Source organism: Cervus canadensis, chromosome 32, assembly GCF_019320065.1.
Source record: "Cervus canadensis isolate Bull #8, Minnesota chromosome 32, ASM1932006v1, whole genome shotgun sequence".
Taxonomy (NCBI): domain Eukaryota; kingdom Metazoa; phylum Chordata; class Mammalia; order Artiodactyla; family Cervidae; genus Cervus; species Cervus canadensis.
This window is the reverse complement of record NC_057417.1, coordinates 38,404,116-38,427,138: the sequence shown is the minus strand read 5'-3', so window position 1 is coordinate 38,427,138 and position 23,023 is coordinate 38,404,116. Positions and strand designations below refer to the sequence as shown.

The 23,023-nt window shown below is 50.5% G+C and overlaps 2 protein-coding genes and 1 non-coding gene across 5 annotated transcripts; 1 reads left to right on the top strand and 2 right to left on the bottom strand.

Annotated features, from left to right (window-relative positions):
* Positions 1-116: 116 nt before the first annotated feature.
* Positions 117-22,428, bottom strand: HAGH (hydroxyacylglutathione hydrolase). Of its 3 annotated transcripts, XM_043455258.1 has the most exons (10): positions 12,034-12,173; positions 11,656-11,797; positions 9,393-9,565; positions 8,824-8,888; positions 6,744-6,861; positions 5,559-5,667; positions 4,782-4,885; positions 4,176-4,277; positions 789-868; positions 117-390 (listed from the first exon to the last, which is right to left on the bottom strand). In XM_043455258.1, the coding sequence occupies exons 3-10, from the start codon at positions 9,495-9,497 to the stop codon at positions 291-293; spliced, it is 783 nt and encodes a 260-aa protein (XP_043311193.1). In that variant the 5' UTR covers positions 9,498-9,565; positions 11,656-11,797; positions 12,034-12,173; the 3' UTR covers positions 117-290. The 3 variants fall into 3 exon arrangements, with proteins under 3 accessions (XP_043311193.1, XP_043311194.1, XP_043311192.1); XM_043455259.1 differs by lacking the exons at positions 11,656-11,797; positions 12,034-12,173 and adding an exon at positions 22,406-22,428; XM_043455257.1 differs by lacking the exon at positions 11,656-11,797 and having other exon boundaries at positions 12,034-12,181.
* On the top strand, positions 12,283-13,661 carry FAHD1 (fumarylacetoacetate hydrolase domain containing 1). The gene has a single exon (XM_043455263.1). The coding sequence runs from the start codon at positions 12,547-12,549 to the stop codon at positions 13,210-13,212; it is 666 nt and encodes a 221-aa protein (XP_043311198.1). The 5' UTR covers positions 12,283-12,546; the 3' UTR covers positions 13,213-13,661.
* LOC122433697 lies at positions 21,240-21,346 on the bottom strand. The gene has a single exon (XR_006267179.1). It is a non-coding gene; the product is annotated as a U6 spliceosomal RNA (small nuclear RNA).
* Positions 22,429-23,023: the final 595 nt, after the last annotated feature.

Genomic DNA, 23,023 nt, shown 5'->3' with positions numbered 1-23,023 from the left:
CTTTGCCGGAGGCAGAGGGGGCAGCTTTTCCTGGGGTGTCATGTGGGGGCTTCACACAGCAACCGTGGGGGCGCCCATGGAAAGGTCGGCGACAACACACGGTCTGCAAGCACAGCTCCCGGGAATAAACACTTTCTAAACTTCTTCTCTTATAAATATGCATTAGAACATTTGATAACACAAGCAAAGCGCTCTGCAATTAATTTAAAATTAAACTGAGACTGAGCTTCCTGCAGTCCTGGCCGGAGAGGCACCCGGCACATCTGAGTGCCCGGGAGGCCCGCAGCCGCCTAGTCGCGCGGCACCTTGAACTGGTCCTTCTCTTTGCGGATGGCCCTCATGGTGGTCACGGGGTCCGTCTCGCCCGCGTGCTGCTGCACCGTCTTCTCCCTGTGAAGCCAAGCGCCAGGCTGCACCCCAGACCACAGCCCCACTGCCCCTCCCAGGGCGCCAGGAAGAAAAGAGCCTGGAGGCGGCGGCAGCCAGTGGACAGCCCGGGCGTTCGTCACTGTGGGAGACGTGCTGGCCGAGCCAATCCTGCTGTGACCCAGCGACGCCCGCTCCACACGCGTCCGGCATCACCCAGCATGTGGATGCGCCCCGAGCACAAGTCTCATCACCTCCTGATGGGGACCCAGGGTCAGAAAGGACCCACACCCTCTCCGGGGCACCAAGAACAGTGCCCGCTTTAAGAAACAGCATCTGCTTCGTTGGCCGTGCTTTAAGGAGACTCGGGGGCGTGGACCCTGCCCGGGTGCCTGTGCGCAGCAGGGGCCCCACACCCTCACCTCACGCGCATGAACGGGTTGTAGGTGAACTCCTCGGCGATGGTGGATGGCACCGTAGGCTCCCCGATGCTGTACTTCTCCTGCAAGACAAGTGGGTCGCTTTAGTGCGGAAGCTTCTAAAGGGGATGGTTGAGCAAGCCTTCACACGTCGTCTGCCTGAGAAGATCCAGTGAGCACACGGTCAGCGTGAACACAGGCCCTTCCCTGCCCATGGAGAGGGGCACGAGTGCTCCGACCCGCCACCACGACCCACCATGACCCAGAGGTGCAGGGGGACGGGGGGCTTTCTTGTCAGTAATACAAGGCTTATGTTTTGTATTAAAGAAGGCATAACCAGCAAAAAGGCAGGAAACAGAAACTACAGCCCCACCCCCAGGACAGCACGTGGTTCGTGAGCGTCTCACAGCCAAGAACGGTGCAGCAACCAGTTCCTAGGATCCCTCCCCGGGGTGACATCCTCCCTAGAGGGCGGCTGTCATCACGGGGTGCTCAGACAGCTCGTCACCTCCACTCGGGACGCCCTCGCTCCTGATCAACACTGACCAGGGCAGATGGAGAGAAGATGCAAACGGGGATGTCTGGCCAACTGTTCACTGCTATAGAAACGCCTACAGGAAGAAGGTCAGAGTTAATAGCTGAGGGTCTCCACCCTCCCCGCAGCCCCTGCCCTTCTACTGCTGGGCTCACCCTGAGGGCCACGGGGCCCAGGAGTGGACAGCCGCTGTCAAAAGCTACGCGCAGGCTTCCTGACCATTAGGGGCCCTCATTCCCAAGGGTCCCACTCCCACCCACACTGTGAGCAGTGGCATCGAGACGCCTTCAGGGGCTTCCCTGGTGGTCCAGGGGCTAAAAGTCCATACTCCCAAAGCAGGGGGCCCAGGTTTGATCCTTGGTCAGGGAACTAGATCCCACATGCTGCAACTAAAGATCCCGCCAAAGGCAACTAAGACTCAGTACAGCCAAATAAAGAGGGGAGATCACTACAGATCTAGCAGATATTGGAGGGGGTGGATTAGATCATACTGATCTAAAAGTTAAAACTATAAAGCTTCAAAAAAAAAGGAGATTTTTTTTTTTAACCTTGGCAAAGCAAAGCTTTCTTAAATGGGAGATAAAAAGTATGAACTACAAAAGAAAACATGCTGTACATCATCAAAATTTAATGTAAAAAAAATTTGCTTGCTCTGGAAAAGACACTGTTGATAAAGTTAAAGGCAAGTCACAGAATGAGAAACTTCACAATACACATATCTGAAAAGAACTTGTATATAGCATAAACTTAAAAAAAAAAACTCATTATTCAACAAGAAGACAATCCAGTTTTTTAAATGGGGAGAAAATCTGAACAAACACTAAACAAAATGACCAATAAGCATATGGAAAGATGGTCAAAGTTATTATGCGCTAAGGAAACGCAAATTAAAGCCACAATGAAGCACTACTGCCTACCCAGGAAGATGGCTAAAATGAAAAGATCAGCAGTACCAAGGGTTGGTGAGGGTGTGGAACACCCGGAGTTCTCCTGTTTCACTGGTGGGGAAATAAAACAACACAACCACGTATCACACAAAGCCCTGCACAGAGATGTTCACAGCGGCTTTATTCACAATGGCCAGTAACCAGAAAATGTCTATTGGCAGGTGAATGGATAAGCAAAATGTGGTATGGTCAAACAAAGGAATACCACTCAGCAATGAAGAGGAATGAACTGATACCTGCAGTTCATTCACATGAGTGAATCTCAAAATTATTCTGCTTCGTAAAAAAAAAAAAAAAAAAGATGAGTACACTGTACAGTTTCATTTATATGAAATTCTAGAAAACGTGAACTAAGTTCTAGTGGCATCCTAGAGCAAGGCAGAGAAAACGAGACATGAGGAAGCTTTTGGGGGTGGAGATGTTCTAGATCTTGAACAGTGGGAGTCATTTAATCTGTCAAAATTCACTCAGTTCTTCATTTTAAACGGATGCAATTCCTTACATGTGAACTAAACTTCCAACAAGCTTGAAAATAAAAAGGGAAACTGTCAATAAGTTTGAATACCTTGCTGAAATTCCTTGAAAGACACTAGTTGCTAACAAAACTAAATCAAGAAAAGGTAGCCCAGAAGAAAATCTGACAGCCCTACACATCAATTCATAACAAAAAAAATCTTTCCACAAAAAAGAATTCAGTGTCCATAGGCTTCATTAGTGATTTCTAACAAACCTAAAGGAAGAAATAATAACAACCACAGAAAAACTCAGTAAACAGGAGGAGGCACTTCCAACTCTTATTTTATGTGGCCAGCGTTACCTTCCTATTAAGACCAAAGACATGACAAAAAAATAAAACTACAGACCAATATCTCTTAAGAACACAAACACAAAAAAATAGACACCACCATGACTAAGGTTTGTTCAGAAAGCAAGGTTGGTGCAACATTTGAAGCCAACTGATATACTTCTCCACATTAACAAGAGTAAGGGAGAAAAAAATACATGATTACATAATAGAGAAAGAAAAATCATTTGATAAAATTCAACATCTACTCATGACAAAACTCTCAGAAAACCAGGAATATATGTGAACTTCATCAACTTGATAAAGAGAACTTTAAAAAAACTCACAACTAAAATAATTAGCTTCATGGTGAAAAACTGAATGCTTTCCCCCTAAGACTGGGAACAAGCCAAAGGTGTCCATTCTCACCATGTCTACTTAACACTGTCCTGAAGACCTAAGCCAGTAGATTAAGGCAAAATAATAATTAAATATATATTGGAAATATATTGAAAAGGAAGAAACAAAACTACCTTAATGTTGATGGCATGATTGTGTGCTAAGGAATCTATGAAAAAGATGCTAGACTAAGTCAAGCAAAGTCACAAGGACACAATGTCAAAATACAAAAATCAATATTTCTAAAGACTCGATAATCATTTCCAATAAAATCCATACACGTGAACTATCTAGGAACACATTTGACAATGTGTACAAGATCTTTAGTCTGAGAATTACAGAGGACACCTGTAGGACCCACGCGACACTGGGACGAGCCACAGGGCACGCTGGGGGCCAAGGCGGAAATAATGCCTTTCAGACAAGCAGCCTCCAAGGTGGTCTCCCCAGGCGGACAGGGGCCAGCACCCACTGCTTCAGCCTCCCCTGGCTGCTGGCTGAAAAGGATCCCAGGACCAGCCCAGACCCTAGAGTCAGAAAGGATCTCAAGGAGACAGCCAGGGCTCTGGCTCTGCGTTGGGCTGGAACCCACCTGGCCTGCTGCCACCCGCTGTGCCAAGGGGCCCTTTCCGCCCGCTCTGGAGCCAACGCTGTGAGCGCCGTGCTCCCAGGAAGCAGCTTCAGGGCACCCAGCCCACAGGACCCCCCGCCTGCAGCCCGCTCACCTTGGCCCAGGCCAGTTTCTCCTGGATGGCAGTGTTGTTGGGCTCCACGTGGCGAGCAAACTTGAGGTTGTTGATGGTGTATTCGTGGCCACAGTACACTCTCTGAGGACACAGCCAAACACGCCAGCTCTGCGGAGGCTTGTGAACCCCGCCCTCCAGCCCCTCAGAGACAGCGTGAGGGGCCTGGGCCCGTCCGGGGGCGGCACCCACGAGATGTCCCTCAAGATAAGCATCTGTGTGTGTCAGTCACTCAGTCGTGTCTGACCCTTTGTGACCCCATGGACTGCAGCCCGCCAGGCTCCTCTGTCCATGGGATTCTCCAGGCAACAATTCTGGAGTGGGTAAGCCATTGCATCTCCATGGGATTTTCCCAACCCAAGGATTGAACCCACATCTCCTGCATTGCAGGTGTGTATGTTAAATGACAATAAAAAGTACATTTAAGGAAAAACACATACTTCCAGAAGCAATGCTTCTGCTGTGCTGCTCCTCCCAATGCAGGAAGGCTTGTGAGACCCCAGGGGTAGGGAGCTGGCCCACGGGCTCAGCAGGAGGTGAGGGGACAGGGTCTTGCTGCCACTGGAGAGCAGACAGGACACTGCCTACCGTGTCTGGAGGGAGCCGGCCCAGGACCTCGAGCAGGGCTTTGTACATCTCATCTGCTGTCCCTTCATAGAACTTCCCGCAGCCAGCCACAAACAAGGTGTCACCTGCGAGGCAGGACAGCGTGGAGCTGGGGGGCTGCCGGCCACGCATGCCCCCATTAGGGCCACTGCTCAGCTCCACGGCCAGGCTCCTCTCTGCCCCCTGTGCTGACCCGGCCACAGCCCCGGACCTGCCCCCCACCCACCAGGGCCCAGGGCCCCCCGAGTCTGGGTGCCACCGTCTCCACGCCTTTAGCCTCCCGCCACACTGACTGGCCCCACCAGGCCCCAAACAGCTGCTCAGACGCAAGCCCGGCTGCCCCCCTCACTGCCCATTCCTATCAGCGCTGGCTCTGAGACCACCCGCAAAACCCAAGCCTTTCCCCATCTGTCCTGAAGCCCCTTCCAGGCCAGGCCGTCCTGTGACCCCTTAATTCTGACAGCCAGCACTGTCCTGCCAAATGCCCACAACCTCACCGGCCCCACCTGGACCCTCCAGGGACCCCTCACACAGGATCACAGCTCCCAGGGCCCTGGAGATGGGATGGAAGCCCAGCCGGGAGGGGACACTCCGCCCAGGGCCCACCAGGGCTGCCTGGCCCCTGGGTGTGTTTGCGCCGAGGCCCAGGCTCCACCCCGAGCGCTGGGGTCCATGCAGAGCCCAGCGCAGTCTGCCTGGCGGGACATGCTCTCTGCTCTGCCCGGCCCCGCAGCTCACACCTGGGAACGCTACACTCACCTGTGAACACAGCGGGCGGCTCGGGACTGTTGGGCTTGGTCACAAAGTAACAGATGTGTCCGGAAGTGTGGCACGGCGTCGACAGGCATTTGACGCTGAGAGACCCCACCTGAAACAGCACACGGGCCTGTGTCCCTGCGTGCGGGGGCCCGTCTGCAGGCTCGCGGGCTCTCCCAGACCCCGCCAGCCCCCTGGCGTAAGCTGCCATCCAGGGCGATCGGGCTTCCGCGGCCACCGCTCCGCCCTGCAGGGTGGGCCTTGTGGTGACCACAGGACCCAGGCCCAGAGGTGCAGGGACCCCCATGAGCCGGTGTTTGCTGGCATGCCCAACCAGGGGGCTGGTCCTGCCGTCTCCTCAGAGCCAGGCCAAGTCTGAGCCCGGCGTCTTGCTGGGAAGACAGTTTTCTCGTAGTTGCCTGGCCTATTGTTCCCTTCTCCAACTCCACTCCAGCCCCAGCCTTTACTTCAGAAACGTTCTAACCCACCCAAATCTGAAATGATGTTTCTGTGTGTGCTCTGCCTGGGTCACCAAATGCTAACAGGCCCACCTGGGCGGCAGCTGCTGTCCACACACGTCCTGACACGCTGCCCCAGATGCCCAGCTGCCTCTCCTGAGAAAAGGCAGCCCTCCCATATAACCTCCCTGTCGTCCCCTCCCAAGAAATCCACCACTGATGTGAAAGAGAATCCCACAGAGTCTGTATTTCAGTGTCCCCAGGCATCTCAAGGGCTTCCCTGGTGGCTCAGTCAGTAAGGAATCTGCCTGCAAGGCAGGAGACCCGGGTTCGATCCCTGGGTCGGGAAGATCCCCAAGAAGAGGAAATGGCAACCCACTCCAGTATTCTTACCTGGAGAAGCGCATGGACAGAGGAGCCTGGCGGGCTACGGTCCACGGGGTCACAAAGAGTCCGACACGACTTAGTGACTAAACCACCAGGTGTCCCAAAGCCATGCGTCTGGCCTCTCCCTCAGCCAGTCACCATCTCACACTGACCTGCTCGCCAGGCTCTCGGCAGAGGGACTGTCCAGGCCAGGCAGGCCCCAGAGCGCGTCCGCCTGTGTGCAGGCGCGGCTGTCTCCACAGCTAAGCCCTTAGTGCCCCTCTGGGTCCCTGGGGTGAGCCAGGGGACCACCAGGAGGCGGTGGGCACAGCCCACCTGAGCCCTGCTGCCGATTACTCCTCACCTGCAGTGTGGACAGGTGTGTGACCTTGTGAGTCAGGGCCCCAATCCGGTCATCACCCCCGTACACCTTCAACCCAGGCTCCAGCTTGACCAGCTTCTCGTTCCCGCCAGCGTGGTCCCTGGAGGTCAGAAAGGGGCAGCTGGGGCTGCTGCTGATACAATGGGGGTGTGCCCACTTCCACACCCCGACCAAATGGAGTTTTTATTTTGCCCAGCTATGTTTCTCTGAAGTAGAAATTCATCTTCCTGTTCTTGTCCACCATTTGGCTCTGCTGAGTGTACGTTCTCAGATAGCCTGTCCCCACAAGAGGCCCCTGCCATGCCGCTGCCGTGCTGCTGCAGAAGCTTCTGGAGCAGATGGAGCAAACTGCACGCCCCTGAATGATCCCTGTGCCCCCGGCTCCCAGACTCCAGGCGCACCAGAGTCACCTGGGGTCTGGGAACACTGAGGCCTGACTCCCAGCCACACGCGCTGATGCCCTGGGCACCCTGATGCCCTGGGCGCCCTGCAGGCCGAGTTTTAAAAGCCGTCAGGTAACTCTGAGTCACAGCCCAGACGGGCCCACTCCGAGCAGATCTAAACCACCACCACCCAGCTGCCAGGGGGTAGTGTCACCGAGGGACAGGCCAGTGCAGAATGACCTCCCCAGGAGCCTTGATGGTGCAGCCAGCGGCGAGGTGCCCCCTGGACACGCGCATAGGAGCTCCCCACGCCGCCCAGTTCAAGAGAATGGCTCCAGGCCACGGCCTTGCTGGGGGAGAAATTCACCAGGGCAAGCCCTGAGGGGCCCTGAACGCGGGGCAGGGCGGGGGTATCCTGCGCCTGAAGATTAGCCTTTCCAGGCCAAGGCAGGGGCTTTCCAATCGCCAGGGCACACCTGCTCCTCACTACACACTGACCCACAGGCCCCACCACAGCAGGGCTCCGAGATAAGAGCAGGCCGCCCTTGGCCCCTCCTTGCCGCGCTGATACACGCAGGCCGGGCCAGCCACGAAGCACACTCAGCGCTGACCTGGGAAACGCCGCCTGGAAGTGGCAGGGTGGCGTGGGCCACACCCTGCAGCTCACTTTGGGGCCTGGTTTAGTTTGTAAGACACCCCAGTGTGGGAAAAGCCACGTGTGACGCGGGGGGTGCTCAGTGCAAGACAGTCGCACTGGGGGAAGTTGGGAGGCGGGGACCCCGCAGCCCACGCAGACCACAATGGGCGGAGCTCACGAGAGTAGCCACAGGGCAGCCAGGAGCTGCCACAGGCCTGAGCCCCTAAATCAGGAAGTAACGCCTGAGGCCCCGGAGGCTGAGCCATCCCGAAGGGCCGCAGTGACATCAACCAGCAAGTTTCCAACACTTAACAGACTCTGGTCAACCGCATCCACACGACACTCCCACAGATGTTGGAGAAGGCCTCCCTTTATCCCAGGTCACACCCCGAGCTCGGCCAAGCGCCACAGGAGCAGGTTCAAAGACGCTCGCTGCCCTTGGGCAGTTATTTGGAAAAGAATATTCAGAGCCAAGTAAAGATTTTTTTCCTAGCTTAAAGAGCCTCAAAAGTTCCAATAGGGCCCTGGGCAGGCAACTCTAGGCCTAAGATCCAAACATCAGAGCTTTTTCCATCCTTTAGCTTTCAAGTATCTAAAAAATCACAAACTCTTCAAAAATGACAGCTTGATTTTCAAAAACACTAACGTCTAGACCAGTTTATTCTCCAACATTGAGGCCAGCTTCCCACCACGCAAGTTCAAGAGCTTGCAAAGATGTTGCTAGAGGCCCACCCATAGCCCCAGGACCCCAGCATGATTGAGCCTCTGCCCTCAGGGCCCCGAGTCGCCAGGCCTGAGGGATGCGGGGCAGCAGCACAGAGGCGGGTGCCCGGAAGCCCCGTCAGAGTGCTGCTGGGGCTGACCCTCAGCTCACAACCACGGAGGGGAGAAGGGCTGCCAGGCCCCCCGTGGGGGTCCCCCAGGAACCTGCACGCCCTGGCCCGCCCGCCGGGTGGTCGCTCCTCCTCGAGGCACGGGCAGCACAGCTGTGAGGCCCAGGGGCCCTGCTGGCACAGGGGAGGTTGGGCCCCGGAGCACTCACCAGTGGTGGTGGGTGGTGAGCACTGTGGTCAGCTTCACGCCGTGCTTCCTCACCGTTTCCACCACCTGCAACCAAACAGGCGGCAGCGCACAGGCCGGTCATGCCCCGGCCCCGGCCCGTCCATTGGCCTGCAGGTGGGGGCGCCCAGCGAGCTGGCCCGCCTGCCCCGCCTCCAGGAGGGCAGGGTGACTAGGAGGCCTTTTCTCTCGTGATCCGCGGGGCAGTTCAGGCTCCACACGACCTCTCCGAGCCCCTCCAGCCGAGACCACCCCCTAAAGGCAGTGTGCCAAGGGGCACAAAGCCTGGAGGTGGCGGCAGGGCTGGAAAGGCCCCTGCCTCTCCTGCCCAGGTTCGCTGCACGCAGGAGCCCTTTCCTCAACACACCAAAGCCTCTGGTGGCCTCCAGCCCCTCACTGCTCCTCTGCCCTGATAACTGAGTGGTGGGACACTAGTTCCTTTTTCAAAAACCAAATGGGTTAATTTCTGTTTAGCTTTGGCCGGGTTGCAAGGGCCCTGGGTTATCAAACTCATCAGGAGACGGAAAAGGGGTGCTCGGCCTGGCCTCCCACCTTCTGGGGCTGCACTGGATCCACAATGGCCGCCTCCTTGGTGTCCTCATCAATGAGCAGGTACATGTAATTGTCGGTCAGAGCGGGCAGTAACTCCACCTTCATGGCGCCCTGATCCACGGTCAAGCTCTTCCTTAAACCCAAGTGGTAGAGGCTTCCCAGCAGGGCTGGACCTGAAGACAAAGTGCAGTTCCAGTCAGCGTCCACACGAGGCCACGCTGGGCCAAGACTTCAAAGCCAGCGTTCAGCCCCGCAGGACAGGCATCCGCGGAAGCAATGTCCCACGGACGCAATGTGCGGAGCCTCGACGTGAGGGGTTTTCTAAGTTTTCTTAGAAAAGAGGAGGATACCCTCATTAACCACATCCATGAGGAAAATACGGAACACGGCTCATGTTCATATTCGTGGAAATTGGCTCTTTCACACTTAGGGTCCCTCTTTTCTTTCCAGAGAGCTCTAAAAGGACTGCAATTCAAACCTCTGTGAGAGGCGCCTACAGTCAGCTCTGGGGTTGTTCACACCTGATTCAGAGAAAGACCACAAAGAGGGAAACCCAGAGTGAAAGCACCAGGCAGGCTCTTCTCCCTCTCTGCGAGCTCAGGGAGCCCGAGGCCCCTGCAGCGACTCACAGCCCTTCTCAGGTCACACGCCAGAGAAGAAAAGAAGACTCACTCCCGAACGGCAGGGACTTGAAATCTGGATGACGCATAAACCCCCTCTCCCACAGCCTGAGATGTGGGAGAGCTGGCCACATCTGTTCGAGACTCAAGTGTGGAGGACACAGAACCACACTGTCCAACTGAGGCAAAGGAGGCAGCCAGGGTGGGCTGGGAGTGACCACAGGGCAAAAGCATCCTGAGCCCCAGAGACAGGGGCCAAAATACTTTCCACAACGAAGCCCCTATTTAGTCTAAAAATTCATGAAGGCCCCAATAATACCTTAAATCTTAGCATGACAGGGATTAAAATTGCAAAAGGTGACAGAAGACAGCAGTGAGATTCTGGAGTAGGTCGGCGCTGGGATGGGGCCTCTCCAAGAAAGGGATCCAGAAAGTGGGCGGCATAGACACACTGACTGACTGAGTGAGTGGCTGGCTGGCTGACAGAATGGCTGATTGACAGACTGACTAATAGACAGACTGGCTGGCTGACAGACTGACTGACAGACTGACTGGCTGACTGACAGGACACCTCTGATGCAGAGTTCGCAGGCATCCACCATGCCCAGGGAACTGCCTGAACTGCAGTGTTAAGGGACACAGAGGTGTGACAACCAGTTGGGCTTTATCCAGGCCCTTCTCCTCAGGCTCGGCAAGAAAACCTATTTTTCTACAATTGGGTTTCTGGGATATGCCACCTGCTCTCAGCCCCAGTATTCAGCATCTGATCCCCAGGAGGACTACAGAGCAGAGTCAGGGCCGAGTCTTGAGACACACAGCATCCGGCTTCTCTGGACCTGGGAAGCTCCTTCCTCACCACAGCAGAGTGCTGGGCCCCCTCTTAACGAGGCAGCCACACTCCTGCTGATCCCCTCCAGTCCCATTTGCACCACCTGCCTGCCTCCAACATAGAAACTCAGCTGACCCTTTAACGGGTCCCTACATGGAAAAACCCAGCTCTTTCCTTAGATATGGTGACACACCATGCACTCCAGATGCCCTCTGCTCTGAGTGAGGTCTGGACATGGCCAAGGAGGGCTTCCACCTGCTCCTTCTCCCCACCCAGGGCTGTGGTCACTCAGCTCACTGCTCCAAAATCTCAGCTTAACCTACTACCCCTGTTGCTACATCAGCCCGATAAGGTATCAGGAAATAAAAGGCGATTTCAAAATCAAGGTCAAAATATTTCAAGAGAGCAAGAGGTAATAGGGTGAAAATCGAATCTGACAGCTGTCCGAGCAGGGCCCTGGAGGTCAGGCCGTCCAACGCCTCCCGTTTTAGAGGCCGGGATAGGAGAACTAGGAAGGGCAAGGGTCCAGCAGCTCGCCGGCCACAGTTCACGTGAAAAGCCAGGATCCACTTCGTGGAGCACACACAGCACGCAGGCCGTGCGGATTCAAGCATGAGTGCATCACCCCAGGGCTTCAGAAGTGCGTGGCTTCATGGGCCGGGGGGGAGGGGGTGGGGGCGGATGCATGAGGGGGAACCCTCGACCCCCGCAGTCCAGGAGGAGGGGGTCGCTAGCTGGCTGCCAGGCAGACCCCGGGGAGGCAGGCGTCCCAAGACGGGCCCCCCGAGCGCCCCCACAACACACATTTCCTTACCTAGCACAAATCCGTTAGCACCCCCCAGCTGACAAGTTACCCCACTCTGTCTTCAGCCCTCTCAAAGGCTGACTCAACTGCTGGGTGGCCTTTGCTCGACCCCAATCGGCCTGCCCGCCGGCGTCAGCGAGGGCTTACAATCCTGTATCAATAAAAAACAGCGTCAGCCTCGGCGGCCCCGCCCGTGCGGGCCCCGCGCTGCACCGCCTCGGGGAGCGCGGCCGGCCCAACCGCCGTTAGCCGGGCTACGACGCCGGCCGGGCAGCTCGCCTCGTCTCCGCAGGCCCTGCCCCGGGACCCTGACAGGCCAGCCCCTGGGCGCCCCGGCCTTCCCGGCCCCGCGCCGGCCCCGCGCCGGCCCCGCCCCGGCCCACCTACCCAGGCCGAGACGGGCGCAGGCGGCTCCCAGCTCAGCGACGCTCCAGCAGCCGAGCAGCCCGCGGCCCAGCACCATGACCGGAGCGGCTGGCAGGCTGCGGCGGCGGCGGCACGAGGGGCGGGCTGTACCCGCCGGCGTCCACACACCGCGGCCAATCAGCGCCCGCCGCCCCGCCCCGGCCAATCAGCGCCCGTGTCCCAGCCCGTGCCCCCCGCCCGCCCCGCCCCCCGGCCAATCAGCGCCCGTGTCCACACCTGACCCTGCCCCGCTGAGGACCTGAGGGTGATCCGGAAGGCACCTGCTCCAGCCACCGCCTCTCTGCGGGGACCAGGCCCGGCAGCCCCCGGGCAGCCACTGGACAGCTGCTGCCGACAGGACGAGTGCCGCGACTTCCGGGCACCCGGCGGAGTCCGCGGTCCGGCTCCTCGAGGTAGTTGGTCCTCTCCGGCTAGCCGTCGGCGTCCGTGACCGTCCGGGCAGGGTCCACGTGACTCCGGTCAGCGGGTAGGAGCATGGCCGCCGGCAGGCCGATGTCCCGCTTCTGGGAGTGGGGGAAGAACATCGTGTGCGTGGGCCGGAACTACGCGGACCACGTCCGGGAGATGCAGAGCGCCGTGCCCAGCGAGCCGGTGCTCTTCCTGAAGCCGTCCACCGCCTACGCCCCCGAAGGCTCGCCGGTGCTCGTGCCCGCCTACACCCGCAACCTGCACCACGAGCTCGAGCTTGCCGTGGTGATGGGCAAGCGCTGCCGCGCAGTCCCGGAGGCCGCGGCCATGGACTACGTGGCCGGCTATGCCCTGTGCCTGGACATGACCGCCAGGGACGTGCAGGACGAGTGCAAGAAGAAGGGGCTGCCCTGGACTCTGGCCAAGAGTTTCACGGCCTCTTGCCCGGTCAGCGCCTTCGTGCCCAAAGAGAAGATCCCTGACCCTCACAACCTGAAGCTCTGGCTCAAGGTCAACGGCGAACTCAGACAGGAGGGTGAGACATCTTCCATGATTTTTTCCATCCCCTACATCATCAGCTACGTTTCTAAGATCATGACCTTGGAAGAAGGAGATATTATCTTGACCGGGACGCCAAAAGGAGTGGGACCCGTTAAAGAAAATGATGAGATTCAGGCTGGCATACACGGCGTCCTCAGTATGAAGTTTAAGGTGGAGAAACCAGAATATTGAATGTATATTATACAAAGCACTTTAACTTGTTAACATACGTTTCAGGGGGAAAGGAAAGGAGAGACAAAAGCGAGCAAAGGTTATTTAATTAAACGTGACAATCCTTTAATAATAAACCAATATTTAAAAATGATTGGATTGCTATGCCTCAACTCAAGGAAGATGGACCCTTGGAGAAAAACCTGACCTAGAAGAGCTGGGCCAGAAATGGAAATGAAAAACAGTGTCTCCTAGGAAACAAGAAGTCAGATATTCAAAAGACTGACTTTCTTTTTCTAAAACTGGACTGGATTAGACTTTTCAGTGGGTCATTCAAGGACCACGTGTTAAGACTTAAAATCTGCAAAGGAAGTGGAAAAGCACGTTTCATCAGTGTTTCCCAAAGTTCCTTTATGATCATGAAAACCATCTGGAGGTATTTATAAAAATAAAAATTTCCAATTACTGGACCATCCCAGGTACAATGTGTTATTTAATGGACTCAATCTCTGGCACTCCAAGTGATTTATGGAGAAACACTACTCCACATAGTCAGTTAAAGTTTTATTTAATAAGTGAGCAATTAATGAAGACCTCACTCATTTAGTTAGGGTGTGTATTCTGGCCCATAGATTCTGAGTTTGGGGAATAATTTTGAAATTGTTGTTTCCTAAATAAATATGCTATCTTTTGTGAGGTCTAAAAGTGTACTTCCCCCGCTAGTAGTGGTTATGAGGGACACATCCTCACTAAGGGGCTTCAGACCTTGGTCTTTAGCGTTTGGTTTCCTGAGCACTGTGCTTTATTAACAGAGTTGATCAGCACCTGTACTTCACACCCAGTGATAAGGAAGCTTCAGGGAAGTAAAATGACCTGGGAGTGCTGCTTTTACTTTCCCCTGCCCCCTTCTCTGGGTTTTCCAGGTAGCTCAGTGGTAAAGAATCTGCCTGCTAACGCAGGAGACGGGTTGGATCCCTAGTTGGGAAAGATCCGCTGGAGGAGGGTATGGCAACCCACTCCAGTATTCTTGCCTGGAGAATCCCATGGACAAAGGAGCCTGGCAGGCTACAGTCCATGGGGTTGCAAAGAGTCAGGCATAACTGAGCACTCACACACCCTTCTCTGCAAAATACTAGGTGAGGTGCACCACTGTCAGAGTGCCTGGTGGAATCCTTCAGGCTTAGGCAGGGGCTCCTGCTGTTAGCCTGAACAGAAGGCACCTGCTGGCTCCTAACGCTTATTGAGCACTTAGTACTACTAGGCACTGTGCCAAGAGTTTTCTGTGTAGTATTTAATCCTCAACAAAGCTGTGAGGTTGGTACTATTACTACCACCCCTGTTACAGAGACAGAGATTAGACAGCCTGAAGTGGCAGAGCCACAGTGTAACACAACCATCCCAAGACAGAAACTTGAAGTCTTTTTCCCCCATTTTTTTAGTGTATAGTTAATTCGTAATGTTGTGCCAATCTCTGCTATACACCAAAGTGCTTCAGATTTACTCACATATACATTCCATTACGGTTTATCCCAGGAGATTGGATAAAGTTCCCTGTGCTATACAGTAGGACCTTGTTTTTCCATTCTAAGTGTACAAAACCTCAAGTTGTGACCACACTGCAGGCTGCATCTTTGAAGTAGATATATTAGAAAGTTCAAATATTTAGATCTTCTGAAAAGCCCAATTTATAATTTATTATAAAGAAGTGTCAGAGTTGGATTTGTTTATAAAACATCACATTATCTTCTTTCCTCTTCACCCAGAGTTGGACACAATTTAGCGACTGAACAATAACAACAATCTTCCTTTATCTTTTTTGTTTTTGACTGCATCCAAGATATAGCAGCAAAAGCCCAGAATTAAACCACTAGGCCACCGGGGAACTCCCTTGTATCTTTTAGTAAGATTTCTTTTTTAAATGCTTAAGCAATAGATATTTTTAATAGAAGATTCAGAAATTATGCATAAGCCAAAAAGCCAGAACACCATAAATTCCATACACCCAGAGATGGTCCAAGTTAAGCATTTGCTGTGCATTCTTCCAAATCTGCAGATGTAATTGTGATCTTTTAAATAGAATTTGTTCATACCATACAGTTTTCTAATATTTTCCATTATATGTCATAACTGTCTTCCCATGTCAGCACGTTTCTGAACTGTTTTCAGTGACTGCTTGCCGTGAAATCAGTCCTCCATTGTTGGCCACTGAGGTCGTCTTTAATTATTTGCTGGTAGCTGTTCCCTTTGGCTCGGGAGGCGTCCCAGGGGCACAGTGGTAAAGAATCTGCCTGCCAAGGCAGGAGACATGCATTCAGTTCGTGGGTCAGGAAGATACCCTGGAGTAGGAAATGGCAACCACCTCCAGTATCCTTGCCTGGAATATTCTATGGACAGAGGAGCTTGATGGGCTCCAGTCTGTGGGGTCGCAAAGAGTCAGAAGTGACTGAGCATGCATGAGCACACAGAACCTTAATAGCCAAAAGAAGCCAGAAAGTATTAATAGACTCTGTCCTTTGGCTAGGTTCCCATAACTGGAAGAGCTGAATCAAGGGTGTGCTTTTACTGAGAGTTTCTTAGTAAAACTATCAGGTCAAGGTCCAACTGAACCAAGTCTACCAAAGCTGACAGATCTGAAAGCAAGCTAAAGGTACACAGCAAGAGTAATGTCTGCATGTGGCCCTTGGGTGGACAAGCCAGCACCCAGAGAATGTACGGAGCACCCCAGTGTCAGTCCTCATACTCAGAAAGTACATTTTCCTCAACTTTTATTTTGAATAAATGTAAACCTACTATGAAATTGAGAGACTAATGCAACAAACTCCATACACCCTGCATTAAATTCAACAATTACTGACATTTGCTATGTTCATTCTCTCTCCTCCCACCCCTCACCTTGTGTGCCATAGGGTCGCAAAGTGTCCAACACTGAATGAATAACAATTTCACTTTCACTTTTCACTTCTCCCTTAACTCCCCCCAGGGTAATTTCTCCAACCTTCATAGAAGCTGAGGGTTAGGTGCCTACTGGAGATCTGGGTGGAGCCCAATACTCCCCTTAGATGTTACACAGGTTTCTAATGCTTTGCTACTGGAAACAATGATGCAAGGAATAGCCTCCAAACACAACTGTTTACACTTGTTTATTTCCTTAGGAAAAGTCTTAGAGGTGAAATTGATTAAATAGTTTGTACTTTACATTTTGATACTTTTTGCCCAATTGCCTAGGGGAAAGGATATAATAATTTGTACTTGACAAGAGTGTTAAAGAAAACCTTTTCGCCCACACCTTAGTGAACACTGGGTATTGTGGCTATGGTCTTTTTAATTTGTATTTCTTTGATTAATAGGGAAGCTGGAACTTCCCTGGTGATCCAGTGGTTGGGAGTCTGCCTGCTAGTGCAGCAGACGCTGGTTTGATCCCTGGTCTGGGAGGATCCCTCATGCTGAGGAGCAGCTGGGCCCATGTGCCACAACTACTGAGCCGCATGCCTGGAGCCTGAGTGCCACAAGAGAAGCCACCGCAGTGCACTGCAACGAAGGGTAGTCGCCACTTGCTAGAACTAGAGAAACCCTGCGTGCAGCCAAAGAGACCCAGCGCGGGCAAAAATAAATAAATAAATATTTTTTAAAATAGTGAAGCTGACATCTTTTCATGTGTTTATACACAGTTATCTCTCTAACAAGATCTGTTGGGCACATCTTTGGTGTAGATGCTGGTTCAGTATCTGGTTTCAAGGAAGTTTTATATTTCTTTGCAATACAATTAATTCATACGCTAAAATCTTCTTGCATTCTAAAGGGAGAGAAAAGTAATCGTAGTCTAATAATATACTACAAAAAATTCAAGCTGTAAAAGCAGAATAGACTTAATACAACAAATACATTGCCACAAATGAATGCCAATGAAATTGCTATACCTCGACATTTATGATACTGATACTTACTGATCGTATACTAAGTGCTTGAGTCTAAGCATTTTACATACACTAACTTACTTAGTCTTCAGCTGAGTTCAGTTGCTTATTCATGTCCGACTCTTTTCGACCCCTTGGACTGCAGCACACTAGGCCTCCCTGTCCATCACCAACTCCCAGAGCTTGCTCAAACTCATGTCCATCAAGTTGGTGATGCCATCCAACCATCTCATCTTCTGTTGTCCCCTTCTCTTCCTGCCTTCAATCTTTCCCAACATCGGGGTCTTTTCCAGTGAGTCAGTTCTTCACACCAGGTGGTCAAAATATTGGAGCTTCAGCTTCAATCAGCCCTTCCAGTGAATATTCAGGGTTGATTTCCTTTAGGATTGACTAGTTGGATCTCCTTGCAGTCCAAGGGACTCTCAAGAGTCTTCTCCAACACCACAGTTCAAAAGCATCAACTCTTCAGCGCTCAGCTTTCTTTATGGTCCAACTCTCACATCTATACACGACTACTGGAAAAGCCATAGCTTTGACTAGACAGACCTTTGTTGGCAAAGTAATGTCTCTTTTTTAATATGCTGTCTAGGTCATAGCTTTTCTTCTAAGGAGCAAGCATCTTTTAATTTCAAGATTGTAGTCACCATCTGCAGTGATTTTGGAGCCCAAGGAAATAAAGTCTCTCACTGTTTCCATTGTTTCCCCATCTATTTGTCATGAAGGGATGGGACTGGATGCCATGATCTTAGTTTTTTGCATGTTGAGTTTTAAGCCAGCTTTTTCACTCTCCTCTTTCACTTTCATCAAGAGGCTCTTTAGTTCTTCTTCACTTTCTGCCATAAGGATGGTGTCATCTGCATATCTGAGGTTATTGATATTTCTCCCGGCAATCTTGATTCCAGCTTGTGCTTCATCCAGCCCATCATTTCGCATGATGTACTTTGCATATAAGTTAAATAAGCAGGGTGACAATATACAGCTTTGACACATTCCTTTCCTAATTTGGAACCAGTCCTTTGTTCCATGTCCAGTTCTAATTGTTGCTTCTTGATGTGCATACAGATTTCTCAGGAGTCAGGTAAGGTGGTCTGGTATTCCCATCTCTTGAAGAATTTTCCAGTTTGTTGTGATCCACACAGTCAAAGACTTTGGCGTAGTCAATAAAGCAGAAGTAGATGTTTTCCTGGAACTCTCTTGCTTTTTTTGATGATCCAACAGATGTTGGCAATTTGATCTCTGGTTCCTCTGCCTTTTAAAATTCAGCTTGAACATCTGGAAGTTCACCGTTCACATACTGTTGAAGCCTGGCTTGGAGAATTTTGAGCATTACTTTGCTAGCATGTGAGATGAGTGCAATTATGCATTAGTTTGAACATTCTTTGACATTGCCTTTCTTTGGAGTTGGAATGAAAACTGACCTTTTCCAGTCCTGTGGCCACTGCTGAGTTTTCCAAATTTGCTGGCATATTGAGTGCAGCACTTTAACAGCATCATCTATTAGGATTTGAAATAGCTCAGCTGGAATTACATTATCTCCACTAGCTTTATTTGTAGTGATACTTCCCAAGGCCTACTTGTCTTTGGACTCCAGGATATCTGGCTCTAGGTGATGGATCACTGTGGTTATCAAGGGTCATCAAGTCTTTTCTGTACAGTTCCTCTGTGTATTCTTGCCACCTCTTCTTAATATCTTCTGCTTCTGTTAGGTCCATACTGTTTCTGTCCTTTATTGTGCCCACCTTTGCATGAAATGTTCCTTTGGTATCTCTAATTTTCTTGAAGAGATCTTCAGTCTTTCCCATTCTGTTGTTTTCCTCTATTTCTTTGCATCAATCACTGAGGTAGGCTTTCTTATCTCTCCTTGCTATTCTTAGGAACTCTGCATTAAAATGGGTATATCTTTCCTTTTCTCCTTTGCCTTCAGCTTCTCTTCTTTTCTCAGCTATTTGTAAGGCCTCCTCAGTCAACCATTTTGCCTTTTCACATTTCTTTTTCTTGGGGACGGTCTTGATCACTGTCTCCTGTACAATGTCACAAACCCCTGTCCATAGTTCTTTAGGCACTCACTCTATCAGATCTAAACCCTTGAATCTATTTGTCACTTCTATTGTCTAATCATAAGGGATTTGATTTAGATCATACCTGAATGATCTAGTGGTTTTCCTACCTTCTTCAACTTAAGTCTGAATTTGGCAATAAGGAGTTCATGATCTGAGCCACAGTCAGCTCCTGGTCTTGTTTTTGCTGACTGTATAGAGCTTCTCCATCTTTGGCTGCAAAGAATATAATCAATCTGATTTTAGTATTGACCATCTGGTGATGTCCATGTTTAGAGTCTTCTCTTGTGTTGTTGGAAGAGGGTGTTTGCTATGACCAGTGCATTCTCTTGGCAAAACTCTGTTTTAGTCTTAATAGTTGCCAACAGGAGCTGGTATTATTATACCCATTTACTGGAGGGGAACCACAAATGTGGAGAATCTCAGAGCTAGGGCCCATCCTGGGAGTAGCAACTGGGGTTTGAGCCTGCAGCCACAGAGCCTGTCCACTCAGCCACCTCCAAATCTACCTCCTCTAATTTGGCCTTCATGTCCCATCTATAAAATGGGCAAAATAACAGTAATTGCATAAACCAGATAAGATAAAGTGCTTATCACAAAATCCATCACGTTCAATAATGTGACATTATTACAGCAACTTAATAATCTAGAAACTTACCCCAAAGAAATAATTAAGAATGTGGCCAAAGATTTAGCTATAGTCATTATTTGTAACAGCAAAAAGTGGGAAACATTTTAAGTGTCAGATGTTATCACATTGATTACATTCACTATTCTATACATGTTCAGTTGTGTCTGACTCTTTGTGACCCTATGAACTATAACCTGCCAGACTCCTCTGTCCTTGGGATTCTCCAGGCAAGAACACTGGAGTGGGTTGCCATTTCCTCCTCCAGGGGATCTTCCCCACCTAGGGACTGAACCTGTGTCTCCTGCATCTCCTGCATTGACAGGTAGATTCTTTACCACTGAGCCACCTGGGAAGCCATTCACTAACTATGCTCATATAATAAAATAATGGGCAGTCATTGAAACTATGTAGAATATTTAATAGCATGAAAAGTTTATTATAAATTATTAAGTATAAAAGTGGATTATAGTATAACCTATATTTGTAAATTGTATTTCTGGTTTAATTTTATAAATTACATGCTTTAACATAGTTATAGAGAGATGATTTTAAAAAGTCAGGAAAGACATTTACAGAAATGTGGGATGTGTGTACACAAATGTTCATGGCAGCCATGATCGGCTAATCATAATAGCCAAAAGGTGGAACAGCCCAACTGTCCACCAAAACATGAATAAATAAACAAAAGGTGGTGAATTTATCCAATTCATACATACTATTCAGCCATAAAAAGGATTGAAATTCTGACACATTGTAGCATGGATGAAACTTGAAAACATTAGCCTCAGAGAAACAAGGTAGACACAAAAGGACAAATACTGCATGATTCCATGTGTACCAGGTACCTAGAATAGTTAGATTCATAGAGACTGAGTAAATTACAGATTGCTGGAGACTAGGGTAGGGGCAAATGGGAGTTATTGTATCTTAATGAGTACAGAATTTTAATTTGTGATGATTAAAATCATCTGGAATAGAGAATGGTGATGTTAATACAAAATTGTGAATGTACTTATTGCCATTCAAATCATACTCTTGAAAATGGTTAGAATGATAAATTTTATGTGATGTATATTTTACCACAATTTAAAAAAATGCATAATAAAAGAATGTTTCCTACCAGTTTAAAAAATTTGGGAATGGAGATTATGGGTTTTCTTTTCTTTATCTTTCTTTCGGGGGGAGGAGTTACCTATTATTTCCTCTAATTTTTCTACAATAAACATGTAAAACTTTATAATAAAAATACTTAAAAAGCAAAAACAAGGACTTCCCCAGTGGTTAAAAATCTGCTTTGCAATGCAGGGGACGTGGGTTGGATCCCTGGTCAGGGAACTAGGATCCCACATGTTGTGGGGCAACAAAGCCCACATGCCACAAGTAAGGAACCCGATCCCACATGACACAACTAAGACCCAATGCAGTCAAACAAATATTTTTTTTTTTTTTTTTCTGGAACGCTTCACAAATTTGCGTGTCATCCTTGTGCAGGGGCCATGCTAATCTTCTCTGTATCGTTCCAATTTTAGTATATGTGCTGCCGAAGCGAGCACCAAATATTTTTTTAAAAGACAAAAACAGCTCCAGGTTCCTCAAGAAGAGTAAAAGGTGGATAAACGTATGTACAGCATATTGTAAAAAAAAAAAAACAAAAAAACCCTCACCAAAGCAGATTAGGAAAGGAATATTGTGCTTAAATGAACCAGTCATAGAAGATTAGGAAAAATCACAGAGTCATCCAACTGTTTATAAAGCATACAGAACATGCAGATCAAAGTCACTAGGATCGGGAAGAGCAGCCTCCGGAGAGCAGTAGAAAAGCAGATTCTGGGCAGAGGGGTTGTGGGCTTTGTGTTGACAGGGCAGAATGCTTCTTTCTTTCACTTGTGTAAGTGCCTGTATTCAGCTAAAAGAAAGCCCAATTTTAGATGTTGACAGTTTGTAGCCTTCATTCTGTAAATGTGTAAGTTAAGCCTTGTGAGGCACCTCTGATTCAGTGCAGCTTGACAGCTAGCCCTATAGATTCCTACTTGATCAAAAGAAATGAGTGACTGTGATGTCCCTCTGGTGACAGGCATGGTGTCTCCTTGGTTAAACGCTAGTGGACTGAGAGGTTACCATAGCAGCAGTGAGGAGGTCACACAGAGCCCTCACAGGCCTTGGTTTGGGGCCCTGGGCACTGCGTATGCACCTGCTCTGGGAATGCTGGCCCAGGTGTTGGCACTTTGGGGCGTGCTGCTAGAGGTCAGGGCCCTAGAAGGCCTGGCCCAGCAGCTCTGGGACACACTGTTTGGGCCAGGCATTCTCACCCCACACCGCTCTCTTTCCTGCCTTCCTTCCCTCCCTGTCCACCTTCACAGTCACCCTGATAAACACAATCACCCCCTCCCCATGGGGGAAAGGAAAGAAGCCCTTCATCAAGTACACTTGATATCTGTATACCTATGGTCACGTCCTTTATTTCATTTATTACCACAATTTGGGCACACTGGGGGTCCAGTCATATCCCTCCCCCATGGTCGCACATGGTAAAAGCCAGAGAAAACCCTACAACAAGATAAGTTTATCTCCCAACACCAGAACACCAGACTTACAGAATTTCAAATACTTACTTTTTCTTTTTCTCACTCCTGTGGTGGGTCTTGGTGGGTGGTGACCTTTAAATCACCAGACTCAAATTACGTTTGCCAAACCTCCCACACCTTGGATCAACACTGACCGTGGTGACGGGTCTGTGCCTTGAAGCAAGAGACCAGTGACTGGAGATGGTGTGGGCCGAGTAGAGTGCTCTGGGGCTGCTGCAAAGGCAGCTGGAGTGGGGCCGTGTCCAGTCAAAGCCGAGAAGTCTCCCACGCCTGCAAGTTCCCAGGACTCAGCACCGCTCATGAAACTTCTGAAGCTGATCTCCTCCCAGTTGATTCAGACACACAAGTGTCAAGCCTGAGTCAGCAAGCCTTCACAAGCTTTGGCTAGCTCTGATGTGTCATCAGAGAAGGCACCAGGTTAGACAAGCTCTACAGCATGGAAAGCAGCTGCACTGCCTTGCCCGTGGATGTCTGCAGTCCCCACCTGGCCCAGGGAGAACGTGCCGGCCACGCCCATCAACTCCAGCCAAGTGGGCTGAGACGGGGCCAAGGCGTTTGTGGAGGTTCTGATCTTTCTCCAAGCAGACAAGACAGAGGGGAAAGGGGTTTAAGAAAATAAATCATTGTATTTGTGGGAAAGAGTAA